Below are 14,641 nucleotides of genomic sequence, written 5' to 3'. Positions count from 1 at the left end.
TTGTTTTTAATAGTTTCTCCTCCAGGTCTCTGCTCATAAATATTTCAAAGACAGAAAAATTTTACCAGCATGAATCTCACTTCCTCCACTTAAATACTTCTCCTGGTTGGGCTGGTACTGGCCAGAAAACTCTAAGCCAGTATTTCTCAATCTTTTTTTTTTTTTTTAACCCATTCTTCTCTTTTGATAGACTTAAGGTTCTTTTCATGCTTTGCTGTCAAACAACAGGTAATTTTGTTTTTTCCACTTTCAAATAGAATATCAAAGATACTTGGTTCAAATGACAAATGACATTGCCCACTCAAGAGGTTTTGCCACATGGTCTATCTTATTCTCATTACATTTTAGGAGCCCTGGTGCAAGCTGAAATCCTTAACCTATGCCCTTCGGGAACAGCTGTCTCATGCATTAGAAATACCCCTCATGGTATTAGCATCCTGCCTGTCTCTCCATGAGCTAGACATTAGACTTTGCTAATGCTTTCCTGAAATAAAGGAATACAATGTCTGTCCAAGGCCCTAATCTACTAGTAATAAGGAAATGGGATGGTGAGTACGGACATTTTCTGGATAACCAAGAACTTGACTGTGATTGTGCTTCTCTTCCTAAGTGCCCAGAGATATTTAACAGCTAACTCTAGAGTTTTCCTAAACCGGATATCAAGCTACACCTTTCACAAACCACAGCAGTAGCCACGGCTCTTTCCCAGCAGTCTGCAGACCCAGCCAGGAAGGCAGCAAAAGCACTTGGGCCTGGGAAGTGGTCGAGGCTCTAACGGTCAATAGCAAGGAGGTCACTCAGGGAGGCTGCGGACAAAACATGTCCACAGCAACTGACCAACTCCACCCACTCCCAAGAGCCGAGAGGAAGGAACTCCTGTTTGTCGCTGAGTTTGAGAGATAAATTCACAATCCATAAACAAAAAGTGCAGAACAGCTAGACTCCAGCGTGGTGGAGAATCTTCCAGTTCAACCCCTTTAGAGAAGAGGAAGCTGAGGCCCGCAGTTGCTGGTCAACTGTGCCGCCAGGGCCCCAGCTGAGAGTTAAGAGGATAACCCAGGGCCCTGGATTCCAGGGTTTCATCAGACCACACTGACAGGAAGCTAATTACAAAAAAAAAAAAAAAAAAAAAAAAAAAAAAAAATCCTGCTTCCTGCTTGTCATTTCTTGTCATATAATTGTATAAAGAATCTTCTTTTTGTGGACCAAAATGCTCTTAAAAAATACAATAAATCTGCAAATATGTTTGCTGACATTAGGAACTTTGATTACGCCACATTCCCTCATTCGGACTCACTGCATCTGAGCAACTTCTAAATTACAATACAGTGAAAAAAGCAAAGTCTCACCGAGGTTGGAGAAATATTTCCAGGCTGGAGGCCCATCCCGGCCAGGGTCTTGGCGAGCTCCACCGCGTTCACCCCACAGTTAGGGGCCACGTTTGCCTGGCATCGAATGTGGACATTCATCTTACATACTAGAAGGGAGAGGAGAAGGGAATCCACATTCAGGAAGGAGCCAAGCCAACACGTGCCGCAAAAAACAACTTTAACAACCTGAAAGATGATGACAGAGGAATTCTATGGGCTGAGCAACGCCATCTTCTCATAAACCTGAACTTGCACTCAAAACAATCCCTGACACTTTCTCTGTGTCTGCTTTGTGCAGAAGCGGAAAGTCTGGCACACTGAATGAAAAATAAATTTCAAATCCATTTCTTTCCACTGTGACTTGATGAAAGACATTCACCTAAATCATGTGTACTAGGCATGGCCGATTGACAAGCATGATTCAATACAGAAATCAAAATGTTCATCACAGTGACAATTCAAGGAACTCACAAGGAATCATGCCAACGGACTTTATGCTTTTCTTTGTATTGCTCAATAAAAGGCAGCAATCTAAAGGCCACATTATAGAGCACTGTTCAAACAGGATGGAGATGGTGTTTCTGAGAGAAAAACCTCTAAGTAAAGCTTTCTTTCCGAGTACTGTTGTGGTTGGGTAGCCCTCGCAGCACAGGACACGGCATCCTGTGGGGGCTGTGCTTCTCGGCACTCAGCCTGTGGTTCTAACTCCTTCGTGGGGGAGAAAAGCAACTTTTTTAAAGGTCAAAGTAAATGGCAGTTGGAAGAGGACAGAAGCAAGCTAAGTTCCTGGTGCACAGGAAACTGACTCGGGAGGATGAAGGACCCAAGGTTTAATCAGCAGAAAGAAAGTTCCGTCAGTTTCTTTCCATGGGCACTGCTGACGGGAGGTAGGAATGGAACAGCAAGCAGCAGATGCCTGGAGCGTCCACCTATCTTTGGAAGCGTGCACAGATCCCGGTTTTGTGGGGTCTGCATTTGTGTAATTTAGGGTGCCCCTCTTTACGAAAAAGAATATCCAATCGAGTGGAGCTCTGGAAGACACCTTTGCAAGGGAGGGAGCCTGAGGCTGAAGCCTCATTAGCTTCATGTGCCCTTTCTGAAGAACCAGGTGACAAGAGAAGCAAAAATTATAGGCGATGGATCGCTACAGGTGCGCTACCCTCCGGCCTCAGGGGGCAAGGACAACGCAGATGAGCCCCACGCATGGCTCTGCATTGTCAGCAACAACCATACAAAAGCAGAAAGTGACTTTTGCACTGGAAACCCACACCGGGGGAGACCTTCCAGGTTAAGACCCAGCAAGACCAGAACTGAAGCTACACATGAGCTGGTTGCTGTTTTGGTTCAAAACTAATTATTTAATATATCTAGGAAAACAGAATTATTAAGTGAACTTCTAATGAGATTACAGAATTTGTCTTTCCTAAAGACAAGTGACTAGTCCCTTCTGTCGACAGAAGTGGGCTTTGTAAGTCCAGGCAATAGATGGAAGTCGTCCAGCTGCAATGATACCAACTCTGCCTCCCCCAGTCACTCAGGATTTATCTAAAGCTTAAGGATGACATTCACTTGTATTTCAGCATGGGACTGCATCCCAGGATGGCCATATTGTTACAGCAACACCCAGTGGGAGATAACTCAAGGCCAACAGCTTCCCAACTCCTCACAGGACAGGAATCAGTCCTTGATCCCAGACCCTTTGCTACAGCAAAAGCTCCAAACTCGGGCTCCACTGGGCATAGTTAGTGACGTGCAAGTCCGTGGCTGAAGTTTAAGCATCCTTCACACCCCATACCTCTCCAATCTCTATCAATCTCTTCGAGAAGACTCAGGGCAGCTCTCCTTGTGCTTTTACTCAATTCTTGCTTATTTCTGGTAAAGGCACTAGACCTACTCTCCTGCCTGTTCTTACTCATAACTCAAGCCTCTCTTTTTTGGGCACCTTGCCTCCTACAGTCTTCTATTTCTGACCAAGATCCCATTTCCCCCCTTTTCCAAATACACAACAATTAGCAGGCACTCGGCACTAAACAGATGACAGTCAGCTAGACAGAACACTGAATTTAACAACTGACCAAATCTACAGTTAGGAACTCTTAAAACCAGATGTAGCTCTTTTTACATGCCTGACAAGGGACACATACATATAGAACCGGTAAGATTTAATTTACAAAGTATCCAAAACCACCGGTCCTAGGTCAGAATCGGAACCTATAGAATTCTGAAAGCTTGCGGCATGGTGACCTCATGAAGTGGGCACGTGGCAGCCCAGCATCTCACTTTTACACTGAAGTCCTTGTCGCATTATCCCCCAGAGCAGGGAGCCACAGTGATCGCAGAACGTTGGCACTTTGTAGTTGTGGACGCTGAATTTGTGCGGGATGTTGATTCCGAACCTCTGTTCAGCAATCTGTAAAAAGGGAACAGAAGGACAGGAGCTAGCATTCCAGGCCAACACCTTTCATGCAGATGTAACAGGAGCCCCCCAAGTGCAAAGCGTTACCGTGACACCTGAGCTGGGTATATCATTTCACTGTACTCAGGCCTTACTCACCAGACTGTGCACATTTTCTAATGAACAAGACTCAACAGAAAGGGTGTAGTGAGCATTAGATTGTTCACCCTTTGGGAAGGTAAGTAGAAATTAAAACCATTTTATCAGCTTTTATATTCAGGCTGTATATCTCTCCCTGCCAACTCCCCCACACCCATATCTATTTCCTAGAGCCTCTTAGCTTCAGGATTAAACAGGTTTTTTATAGACTATATCCACTTGTTATTACCAGGAGTTTTTCCAGATATTGTGGGGGGCAGAGGGGAGAAGGCAGCACCCAGGGAGCATGGAACTGCAGAAGGGATTCATTCCAGGGGACATTCAAGTGGCTTCCTCAGCCCTTCCAGCCTTTGCCTGGCATTTGTGTTGTAACAATCTGAGGGCAGAGGTCCTGCTTTAATCTCACAAACTGATTCCAGCAAATAATCAGACCAGGCACATGCTGTATGTGTACTATGTGTGTGCTATATGTGCTAATGGGTGATATATGTGCTATATGTGTGCTGTAGGGCATCACTGAGTTTCAAAGTCAGACTCTCCAGTGCATCTGTAAATCCGCTGATTGTCAGCAATATTCCATCTGCTTTCTAGCTCCAGAATCTGGAATGTGCCTACCCTAGCTGAACACAATACAAGTTACAAGAATGAGGATCAGGCATTTATATACAGAAATGCATCCTCCCTGATATTTGGGAAGACAATGGAGGAGGCTAATGGTCGCCTTATTGAGAAAGCACAATTTACAGTTAACAAATACTCATCACATCAATTCTATCCTGCTTAACCCTCACAAAAACTGTGTGAAGGAAATATGAATCCCATTTTTAAGACTGAGCTAAGAGAGAAGCTAACTAGCAGAGGCTGGATTCCACATCAACTCCTGGTCATGTGATGCCAAACTCAGGGATCTTTTCGGTCAGTCCTCCAAAAACTCTCTCCGAATTAGCAAAATTGATCCTGAGAGCTTGTAACCAGCTGATCACTAAGTGGGATCAACTCAAGGACAGGTCAAACTACACAAGCATAGAATTAAAAATACCATAATATAAAAAAGAGAGAATTCAATTCTGATACCACCATCAGCTTCAAAGAGCGTGGAAGGGAAGTGGAAAGAGGAGGGAGTGAGAAAAAAAAAAAAGAGAGCGAGAAGCATGCACATGAGCTTGTGCAGGCACTTAATTAGCAAACTGCTATCTTCTTACCTTTGAATCCACTTTGTTAATATTATTTTGGCAAGTGCAGGCCGTAACAATTAGGTGATGGCAGCGCTTATGGACGACACAGGTGCACACTAGGAAATTAAGCCCATAATTACACATTCATCGGAGGCTGAAGGTCTACCAGTTACAGTCGAGTCAACAAGGGCTGCACCGAGTCAACAAGGGCTGCAAGCTGACTTGATGTGGGTGTCTGGCCCACATGATGGCAGCCAGCACACCCGTCCTTCCCACCGTCTTTACTATCAACCTAACTCATGCCTTTGCTCACACTCAAACTATTTGCGCTCAAGTCCTGAGCTTATTTTGTCCTTTCTGGCTTTGATCCCACACTCACCCCCAGAGGAGTCCTCTCACAGTATAATTCTGGTCACCTTGCCCCATGATCTAAACCTTCAGTGGCTTCTCACTGCCCATGAGTAGAGTTCAAATTTCCCGGCCAAGTGTCAGGTCCTCCAGAAGCTAGCCAAGCTTACTTGTTACCTTTCTTCTATGGGAGCTCTTTGATCCAATAGAAACTAGACTAGCTGCTCTTCCTGGATCAGGCTTCGCCCTCCCTGCACACTGACCGTGTCCTGCTTAATCCCTAGGATATCCTCTTTGCCTACCGCCTAACTAAATCTTAAATTTGTACCAAGACAACGACTTAAAAAATGTCTCTTCCGTTAAAATATACTATCCCTGGCTCCCCTTCTAGAGAGACTAAACCATCTCGGTCTCCTCAAATCTCTACAACCCTTAGCTTGCTCTGTCATTTCAAATCTTCCACATATAGCCTCTATCACCCTTAGAATTCCTGGGCAGCATGATGCCTCAAACAAAGTAGACACTCATCAAATATTTGCAGGATGACTCAGTCAACTATTTAAACACTTAGAACTTCTGAATAACTTCTGTTTCCATTTTCATCTGGATACTGACACAGTGCAGACAGAATTCAGTTTGCCATTAAAAGATGAACAATCCGCAATGAAGCAGTATGAATATACGTGTTATTTTTAAGATCTTTCAGGGCATGTGGAGGTTTTTAGGATTAAATACATAAATACAGATGACATGTCAGCAAATAGCGATATACTTAAAAAAAAAAATCTAGCTTTCATCAGACTGAATTTGCAGGAGAACCAAATTGACAGTTCCCAGAGAACTGATCCTTTTATATCAGTTTGAGGGGATCTCAAAACCATCCCTCACTAAGACAAAACCTACATTCTGAGGAATCTGAGGTTTGCTTGTTTTTTATCCATTAGCTTGGCTAGAGGTTTATCAATTTTATTGACCTTTTCAAAGAACCAGCTTTTTATTTGGTGGATTTTCTCTATTGGTTTCCTAATTTCAATTTTACTGATTTCTGCTTTAATTGTATTATTTCTTTTCTTCTGCTCACTTTCAGCTTCTCTCCTTTTTCTAGCTTCCTAAGATGAAAACCTAGATTACTGGTTTTAGATCCTTCTTTCCTAATAAATGCATTTAATGGTATAAATTTTACTCTGAGTACTGTTTTTACTGTAACCCACAAATTTTCATAAACTGTATTTTCATTTATTTCACAATAGTTTTTATTTTTCTTGAGTCTTTTACCCATGTGTTATTTTGAATGTGTTGTTTAATCTCCAAATATGTGGGGGGGGGGGGCTTTCCAGCTACGTTTCTGATTCATGTGTGCATTAATTCCACTGTGCTCTGAAAAAATACTTTTTATGATTTCTATTCTCTTCAATTTGTTAAGACTTACATCATAGGTCAGAATGTGGTCTATATTAATATTCCTTGTGAGCTTAAGAATGTATATTCTGCTGTTGTTAGGTGGGGTAGTCTATAAATGTCAATTTGATCAAATTGTAATATCCTTACAGAATTTCTGTCTGCTGGACCTCAGTTACTGAGATATTTATTGAAGTCACCCACTGTAATAGTGGATTCGTCTATATATCCTTGCAGTTTTATGAGTTTTTGCCTCATGTATTTTGATACTCTGTTGTCAGGTGCCTATATGTTAAAGATTATTACGTCTTTTTGAAAAATGGATCCCTCTTGAAACGGGAACCTTCTCGTTCCGCACTGTTGGTGGGAATACAAACTGGTGTAGCCACTCTGGAAAACAGTGTGGAGGTTCCTCAAAATATTAAAAATAGATTTACCCTATGACCCAGCAATAGCACTGCTAGGAATTTACCCAAGGGATACAGGAGTGCTGATGCATAGGGGCACTTGTATCCCAATGTTTATAGCAGCACTTTCAACAATAGCCAAATTATGGAAGGAGGCTAAATGTCCATCAACTGATGAATGGATAAAGAAGTTGTGGTTTATATATACAATGGAATACTATTTGGCAATGAGAAAGAATGAAATATGGCCTTTTGTAGCAACGTGGATGGAACTGGAGAGTGTGATGCTAAGTGAAATAAGTCATACAGACAAAGACAGATACCATATGTTTTCACTCTTATGTGGATCCTGAGAAACTTAACAGAAGACCATGGGGGAGGGGAAGGGGAAAAAAAAAGTTAGAGAGGGAGGGAGGTAAACCATAAGAGACTCTTAAAACTGAGGATAAACTGAGGGTTGATGGGGGTGGGAGGGAGGAGAAAGTGGGTGATGGGCATTGAGGAGGGCACCTGTTGGGATGAGCACTGGGTATTGTATGGAAACCAATTTGACAATAAATTTCATATTAAAGAAAAAGAAAAATGGATCCCTTTATCATTACATAATTCCTCTCCTTATCCCTGAAAATTTTCTTTGTTCTGAAATCTGTTTTGTCTATTTCATTTGACTAATGTTAGCATGGTGTACCCTTCTCAACCAGGTATTTGGTTTTATGCCCCTTAACAAGATGTGAACATTTCTCCTGACCAATGGTCTTTCCTGCTCTTTCAACAACAGGGGGCCCGCCCACTAAAAATCAGCCCATCAAATATCCTGGCACTATGCAGAAGAATGACCAGAGGTGACTAGAGGGCATGTCCCTGTGCTGGAGAGGTGCCAAAAAGTGACATCAATTCTCACCTGTGAACTATGCTGTCACCTGAGTCTGAGATTAACAGCATAAAGTCAATTATTGTTGCCATAACAGTATTGTTTTCCAAATTTGAAAATGCAGAATTGCTTACATGTGAAAATGAAAACTACATCCAAGAGTGTGTCCTACTCCATTCTAAGGGAAATAATGTTCTACCTCACCTTCTCCAGAAGAGAAGGCAGAATTTCCTTATTACCGTGGAGGCTACCACTCCAGGATATGTAGCGCTATTTTACCAATCATCTGTAGAGTACAAATCAAGAAAAGAGGTACCATACATATATACTGTGTAATGATGTTCAAGCCAACAACAAGAAAGGGCCCAATAGAAGACAAATCAATCCAGTCTGGCCAAATCTAAGTAAGAGCCTTCTTTCACTTGTTTCTAACTTTCAACAATTCTCACATTTTCTTTTTTCTTTCTTCTTTTTGGAGTTAGAAAATGAAAAAGGAGCTGGGATAATAGTTTCTATTCCCTCTGCAGGTAAACAGGCAATGCTGTGCCACTTCTCACCTCTATTAACACTGGGGTTGTAAAAGACAACAATTTAGCTTCGGGATTTAAGGGCACTGCTCACAAAATGGCATTACCTTTAGTGCTTTCATGTTATTGCAGAGACAAAATTCTAAACAATTAAACTCTATTAGGTATCTGGGCTTTAGAAATAAAAATGCCCCCTCTATGCCGTCTAAAATGTAGCCAAGGTTTAAACCACAACTAAAAAGCGGTAATTCTGTAGGGGTCTCACCTGACCCGCTGAGTTATTTATCACAGTATTAATGAAATGTATCCTGTTTCCTCTTAGTATAATCAGTTTTTAACACAGGAACAAGATTAAATATGGGTTTCAAAAGTGTTTTCTTACCTTGACATTGATAACCCTGTTTCCCAAATACTCCCCTGTTCAAGACAATAGAGAAAAAAAGTTATCATCAGTCAAAATATTTCAGCAACGATGCTCCTCTAAGCATAGTACTTAAGGAAAACAAACGCATGTCATTCTCTGCTCCTGTATGAAAAATACAATTTCAGAGAAGAGGCAAAGGTGAGGTGATTTCTGAGCGCTTGTCTGTTACCACGAGACACAGAGGAAGTCACCTGATTCGAATGCTCCAGTGACACACACAGGTGGGTATCGGCGATCCTCCCTGTACCACCTCTCCCTACGGCAAACCCGGGTCCTCGTCTGCTTGTGTGACTGAGTCTCACCTTGAAGCATCACTCCACCACCTTTTTTGGCATTCTCACCCCCATCCGCATAAAGATGTGCAGGTAGTGAAGCAAACAGAGGAGTCCACTGCAGCTGCCTGGCCTGGGGCACCCTTCCTCTTCCCTGTGCCCACATCACCCCCCTGGAGTCCAATGGGGGGGGGGCGGGGACAGAAGTGCTGCCACAAGAGACCCGTCAGGCCCACAGCTACCCTCTTGGTCTCTCCCTAAATATCTTCTCTGGATGGTGATATCATCATTGTCATTTAACAGAGAACCCAAACTCAGAGGTTGTGCCAGGCACTGAGCCAAGCTGCTGACATATAGCATCTCATTTAATCCTCACAAGAGTCATGTGAGGCAGCACACATAACAGGAAGGCTCAGAGCACAGACCCTGACACCAGATGGCCTAGGCATGATTTGGGGCATGTTGTTAACTCCTTTGGGCCACGGTTTCCTCATCTATAAAGGGCGATAAAGATCGCAGTACCTACTTCATAGGGTTATCATGAAGATAAAGAGAGTTGATCATGTAAAATGCTTAGAATAGTGCCTGGTGCTTTAAGTGCTATATAGAAGTTTATTATACAAGCAAAAAAACCCTTATCTTTATATTACAAATAAGGAGACACTGATAGATTATATAACTTAACTTGGTTGACACATCTAGTTGGTGATGAGATTGAATGCCAGAGTCCATACTCTTAACCATAATATGTGGCACATATATCAATATTGTGTGCATGTGAGAGAGAGCGAGGCGGGAGAGAGAGAGAGAGAGAGAGAGAGAGCGAGCAATCGAAGGCTGGCTGAGTGGGAGTTAATGTTTCCTTGGTGGAAAACATTTAGTGAAATTACCAAACAAGTTTCCATTAAGAACGTTAGTTGAGGTCACAGGTTGTCACCACAAAAGCCCAAAGGGGCAGGCAGGTCACATAAAGGAGGGAGGCAGAACAGTGTGACATGAAATAGTGACAGACCTTGTAGGTCAGGTAAACCGCAAGGAGAGGAGGATGGCAGCTACCTCGGGTGTTCAGACCTACTGCAAGGGCAGAAAACGGGTTCAAAGATGCCAGAGCTTCTGATTTTTTCAATAAGGAAGTGCAGCAGAAGCCTGCTTCTGAAGACGAGCGTTGTGATGGCACATTTGTAGGCATTGTGTCAACAGCCAGCTTAGGGTCTCTGGTTTAGATAAGGCTCTATTCTTAATTTAAAATTCCAGGAACACTAACCCTGGATTCTGACTGCTAAAAGGTATAAAAACCAAAGCAATCACAAAACAAAACAAAACCCCACAAAATACAAACTCATTAATCAATACTCAAAAAACTTACTCTGAACCAAGAGCTTTTGACTTAAAGTGACAAAAGTTTGCAACAAAAAACGAGGATCTCTTTTCATGCTATAGAGATTAAACAGTCTTTTCTACCTCAGAGATGGGTTTGTATGTATATGTTCGGATGTGTGTGAGGGGGCATTTCCTTCCTCTTTCTAAATGTGCTTAATGTTAGCTCTAATTGAACATAACTATTAACTTAAATTTATTTTACATTATAGATTTGTCACTGAGGCTTAAGCTTCAGTCACATGTATAATAAGATGCTGCCCCAATTCACCTAGAAGTTCTTAACTGTTAATTATCTCAATCCCTAAATGCCAAGGATTATAGTATACAATCACTGAAAGTTATTACCTTTGGCCACATACCATAAGGCTGAAGATTACTGTGTGCTTACTTGATCTGCAACAGTTAATTTCTATATCTCATCATGTGACTCATACTTTTTTATTTTCTCTCTTACTCAGGGGCTGATTACCCAATTTATTGATTAGCTATGTACTGATTGATTAGCTTCCCTAATTACTGCTTTTTAACCAGTTCCTATTCATTAGCACCTTTCCCCAAAGGACTGGAAAAAGAAATAACACCTAAAACTTGGATCTGCAAATGCTTCAGATGTTTTTCACTGGCAATTTAAATCGCCGGGTCAATATATTAGAATGAAAGACAAAAATCAGATCCTAAAACAATTCTTAATAGTCATGTTTCCCTCTAAAACCACACACAAGCAGAGGAGGCCTGGATTATAGAAAGAAGCTCCTAGGAAGAGAGAAGCCAGGCAACCACTTACCAGATGAACTCCCTGCAGTGAGAGCAGTAGGTGGGCTGCCTCAGGTATGTGGCCATAAACTTGTGTCCATTGATTTGGTGGACACGCCTTCGCATAGCCCTTTGGCGCTTCCTGGTAAAATGTTTGAAGATTCGGTCTCTCTGGAGAGTTGCTGTACATTAAAAGAAAGGAGAAAAGAATAATGTGCAACAAATCTAGCTGTACCTAACATATGGGAAAGTGTAATAGCTCCAAACACTCTCCAAAATTGTTTCTTCTTTCTTCACGATGCACAACACCCCAGAACATCCCCATGCTTCCTCTTCCTAGTGACCTTAGGACTCCGAATTTGTAAGGTTGGACCTAAGTGAACTCTGAGATACCCACTGCCTGATTAGAACTGGCTACCTGGGACCAGTCTCCCCAGCACACACCATGAGTTCCCCAGGGTTCTAATGTTCCGGTATGGGACATTAGCCTGGCCTTCTAGCTCCTGTCCAGCTGGATGGGACCTCAGGTCCATAGATTGGCTATAACTATGAGCAGGTAAAACAGATTTCTCATTATTTGCCTTTCATTCTGGCATCCTCACCAACAGAAGGAGGGAATGGCCATAGCCCAGTGAGAGTGCTGCCCAAAAGCATCAGTCTCAACACCATCTCTGTTAACCTGGAATGGGTAGAAATTCACTTGGGCTTGGTGCCGAGTTCCTCTTCCAACCTCACATTTTAAAAATGGTGGCTCCTCAAGAATCAAAACTGCTCACCATTTAAAGATAGTAAATTAACTTTCCCAAGGTATGGAGAGACTTACTCAATAATGCTTTCTGGGGCTCCTGGGTGGCTCAGTTGGTTAAACGTCCAACTCTTGATTTCAGCTCAGGTCATGATCTCATGGTTGTGAGATCAAGCCCCCCCCTTCCCCCCCCAGTGGGCTCTGGGCTGGGTGTGGAGCTTGTTTGAGATTATCTCTCTCCTTCTCCCTCTGCCCCTCCCCCACTTGCACTCGCTCTCTCTCAAAAAGAAATAAATGAACTAAAATAAAATAATGCTTTTCAATTAATCACTTCAATGCAAAGAAAATGTAAGAAAGATACAAGAATAATCTAATAAATTTTAAAACCCGGAGGAAATAGAAGATTTCCATGAAAACATAAATGACTAAAATTAATTGAGCTACATAAACCAAATAGATGAATTTAAAAAAAAAATGATAAGATTTTCTAAGGACTGCCTCTCGAAATCATCCAGGCCCAGATAGTTTCATGCGTGAATTATTTTTAGCCTTTAAAAACAAGATGATGCTAGTGTTGAAACCTGTTCCAGAATAGAGGAGAAATTCCCTGTATTTTTATAGGGAACTATGTGATACAATCCTAGAACCAAAAGATAAAACAGATATATCTAAAGATATAATAGGAAAAAAAAAAATCAGGGGTTAGTAATCATTTTTTATGTCGCAGACTCCTTAGTCCAGTGAAGCAAGCCTATGGATCCCTTCTCAGAGTCAAGCTTTATAATCTTAAAAAAAAAGTACACACACACACACATAATTACAAAGGAAATCAAGTATCAAAATATATTTTAAGTGAGATAGAATAATATATATATATATATTTTTATTTTGGGAGTGTGTGAGTGGGGGAGGGGCAGGGAGAGGGATGGAGGGAGAAAAAGAGAGAGAGAGAGAGACAGAAAGAGAATCTTAAGCAGGCTCCACACTCAGCCTAGAGCCCATCAGAGGGCTCCATCTCACGACCATGAGATCATGAGATCAGGTCATGATCTGAGCCAAAATCAAGAGTCGGAGGCTTAACCGAGTGAGCCACCCAGGTACCCTAAGAACAATACAAATTTAAATTTATATTAAAATAAATTAAATACTTAGTGGCATACCTTATCATTGTAAGTGTGAAGAAGTGATGGGCAGTAGTTACTTTAGTAGTAGTGAAGTACTAGTTACATTTTAAAGTATCTATAAAAACTAACATAATGAAAATATCCAAGATTTCTATCGTGAGAACATCCTAAACACTGCTCATGCTTCTGTGGTTTAGTGAACAATGGGAGAAAATGCTACATTTACATTATAGGTTAGTGAAAATTTTTTCTCTCATCCACTTTCTGGACCACCTAACCTCTAATTACGGACTTCAGGAAAAGTACACCTCCGCTTACGTATCAAGCTCATTCATGAATACTGATGCAGAGATTTTCACTACTGAAGGTTGTATACTTACAAAGTGAACAGGAAAGCAATACTAGAAAATATTAGTATTTGCACGGTATGGGATTTTTTTCTTTCCCATTCTTTGACAATTCGTCCCCAACACAAATATTCCTTCCCACTTAATAACAGCATCTACTCTAGCCCCTCACGTTGTCTTCTCAGTTTCTTGGGTGTGATGCTATATGTGGTGAACATCTTAATGTGCGATATAAATTAATTGCAAAGTAAAACTGAAAATCCTGTAAAAGTTGAAGAATTTTCATGTAGTCTATGGAAAGTCATGTTTGAGTACGGTGAGATTCACACCCGAAGGCAATGGTAGATAGGGCTATGATAGAGTTAGATCTGTTAACAGTTGAACAAAAGAAATTTGATATAGAAAAATGACATGACAGTTATTTTGAGAGAAAGTGTTGAATATTAATGTATTAGGAGAGGCCCTTGAGAAACTGATGAAGTCTCAAACACTTGCTAAAAATACCCTATTGAAAACTTCATTATACTAATCAAAAATAAAACATATAGTATTCTGCCATTGAATTTTATCTGAAAAAATTATTTTGCTCTAAAAACTAGTGCCTATGACAAAACAACAAAATGCATTCAATAAAGATTTTCATAATTTTAGTTGTGTTTTTCAAACCCCTTCCCCACTTTTTAAATATTAACAAACTCCTCATTTTGAAGAATTCGTTTTATGTGCACCTTTCCAGGTAGCAATGACACTCAGATAACAGGAAATTCTATACTATTCAGCATTATTATAAGAAATACCCACTGTGAGCAAGTGGAAAATTTCCCAGGAGCACAACAATGGGCATATTATTAGAAAATCTATTATGTTTTATTCTATTAATAGGTAAAAGAAAGTAACAATGATCATTTCAACATTTTTAAAAGGCACTTCATAAAGTTTAACTTGT

General features: G+C 41.2%; 1 protein-coding gene across 1 annotated transcript in view; it reads right to left on the bottom strand.

Annotated features, from left to right (window-relative positions):
• The window catches only part of PRKCH (protein kinase C eta), a 234,001-nt gene that overhangs the window by 98,926 nt on the left and 120,434 nt on the right, over window positions 1-14,641 (bottom strand). The window contains exons 3-7 of the mRNA XM_030319248.1: window positions 11,511-11,661; window positions 9,033-9,067; window positions 5,127-5,215; window positions 3,651-3,780; window positions 1,350-1,477 (exon numbers count right to left, since the gene is read on the bottom strand). Coding sequence (XP_030175108.1) covers window positions 1,350-1,477; window positions 3,651-3,780; window positions 5,127-5,215; window positions 9,033-9,067; window positions 11,511-11,661 — 533 coding nt within the window. The remainder of the gene's footprint in view (window positions 1-1,349; window positions 1,478-3,650; window positions 3,781-5,126; window positions 5,216-9,032; window positions 9,068-11,510; window positions 11,662-14,641) is intronic.

Source organism: Lynx canadensis, chromosome B3, assembly GCF_007474595.2.
Source record: "Lynx canadensis isolate LIC74 chromosome B3, mLynCan4.pri.v2, whole genome shotgun sequence".
In the NCBI taxonomy this organism is placed as follows: Eukaryota; Metazoa; Chordata; class Mammalia; order Carnivora; family Felidae; genus Lynx; species Lynx canadensis.
This window is presented reverse-complemented; position numbering and strand designations above follow the sequence as displayed.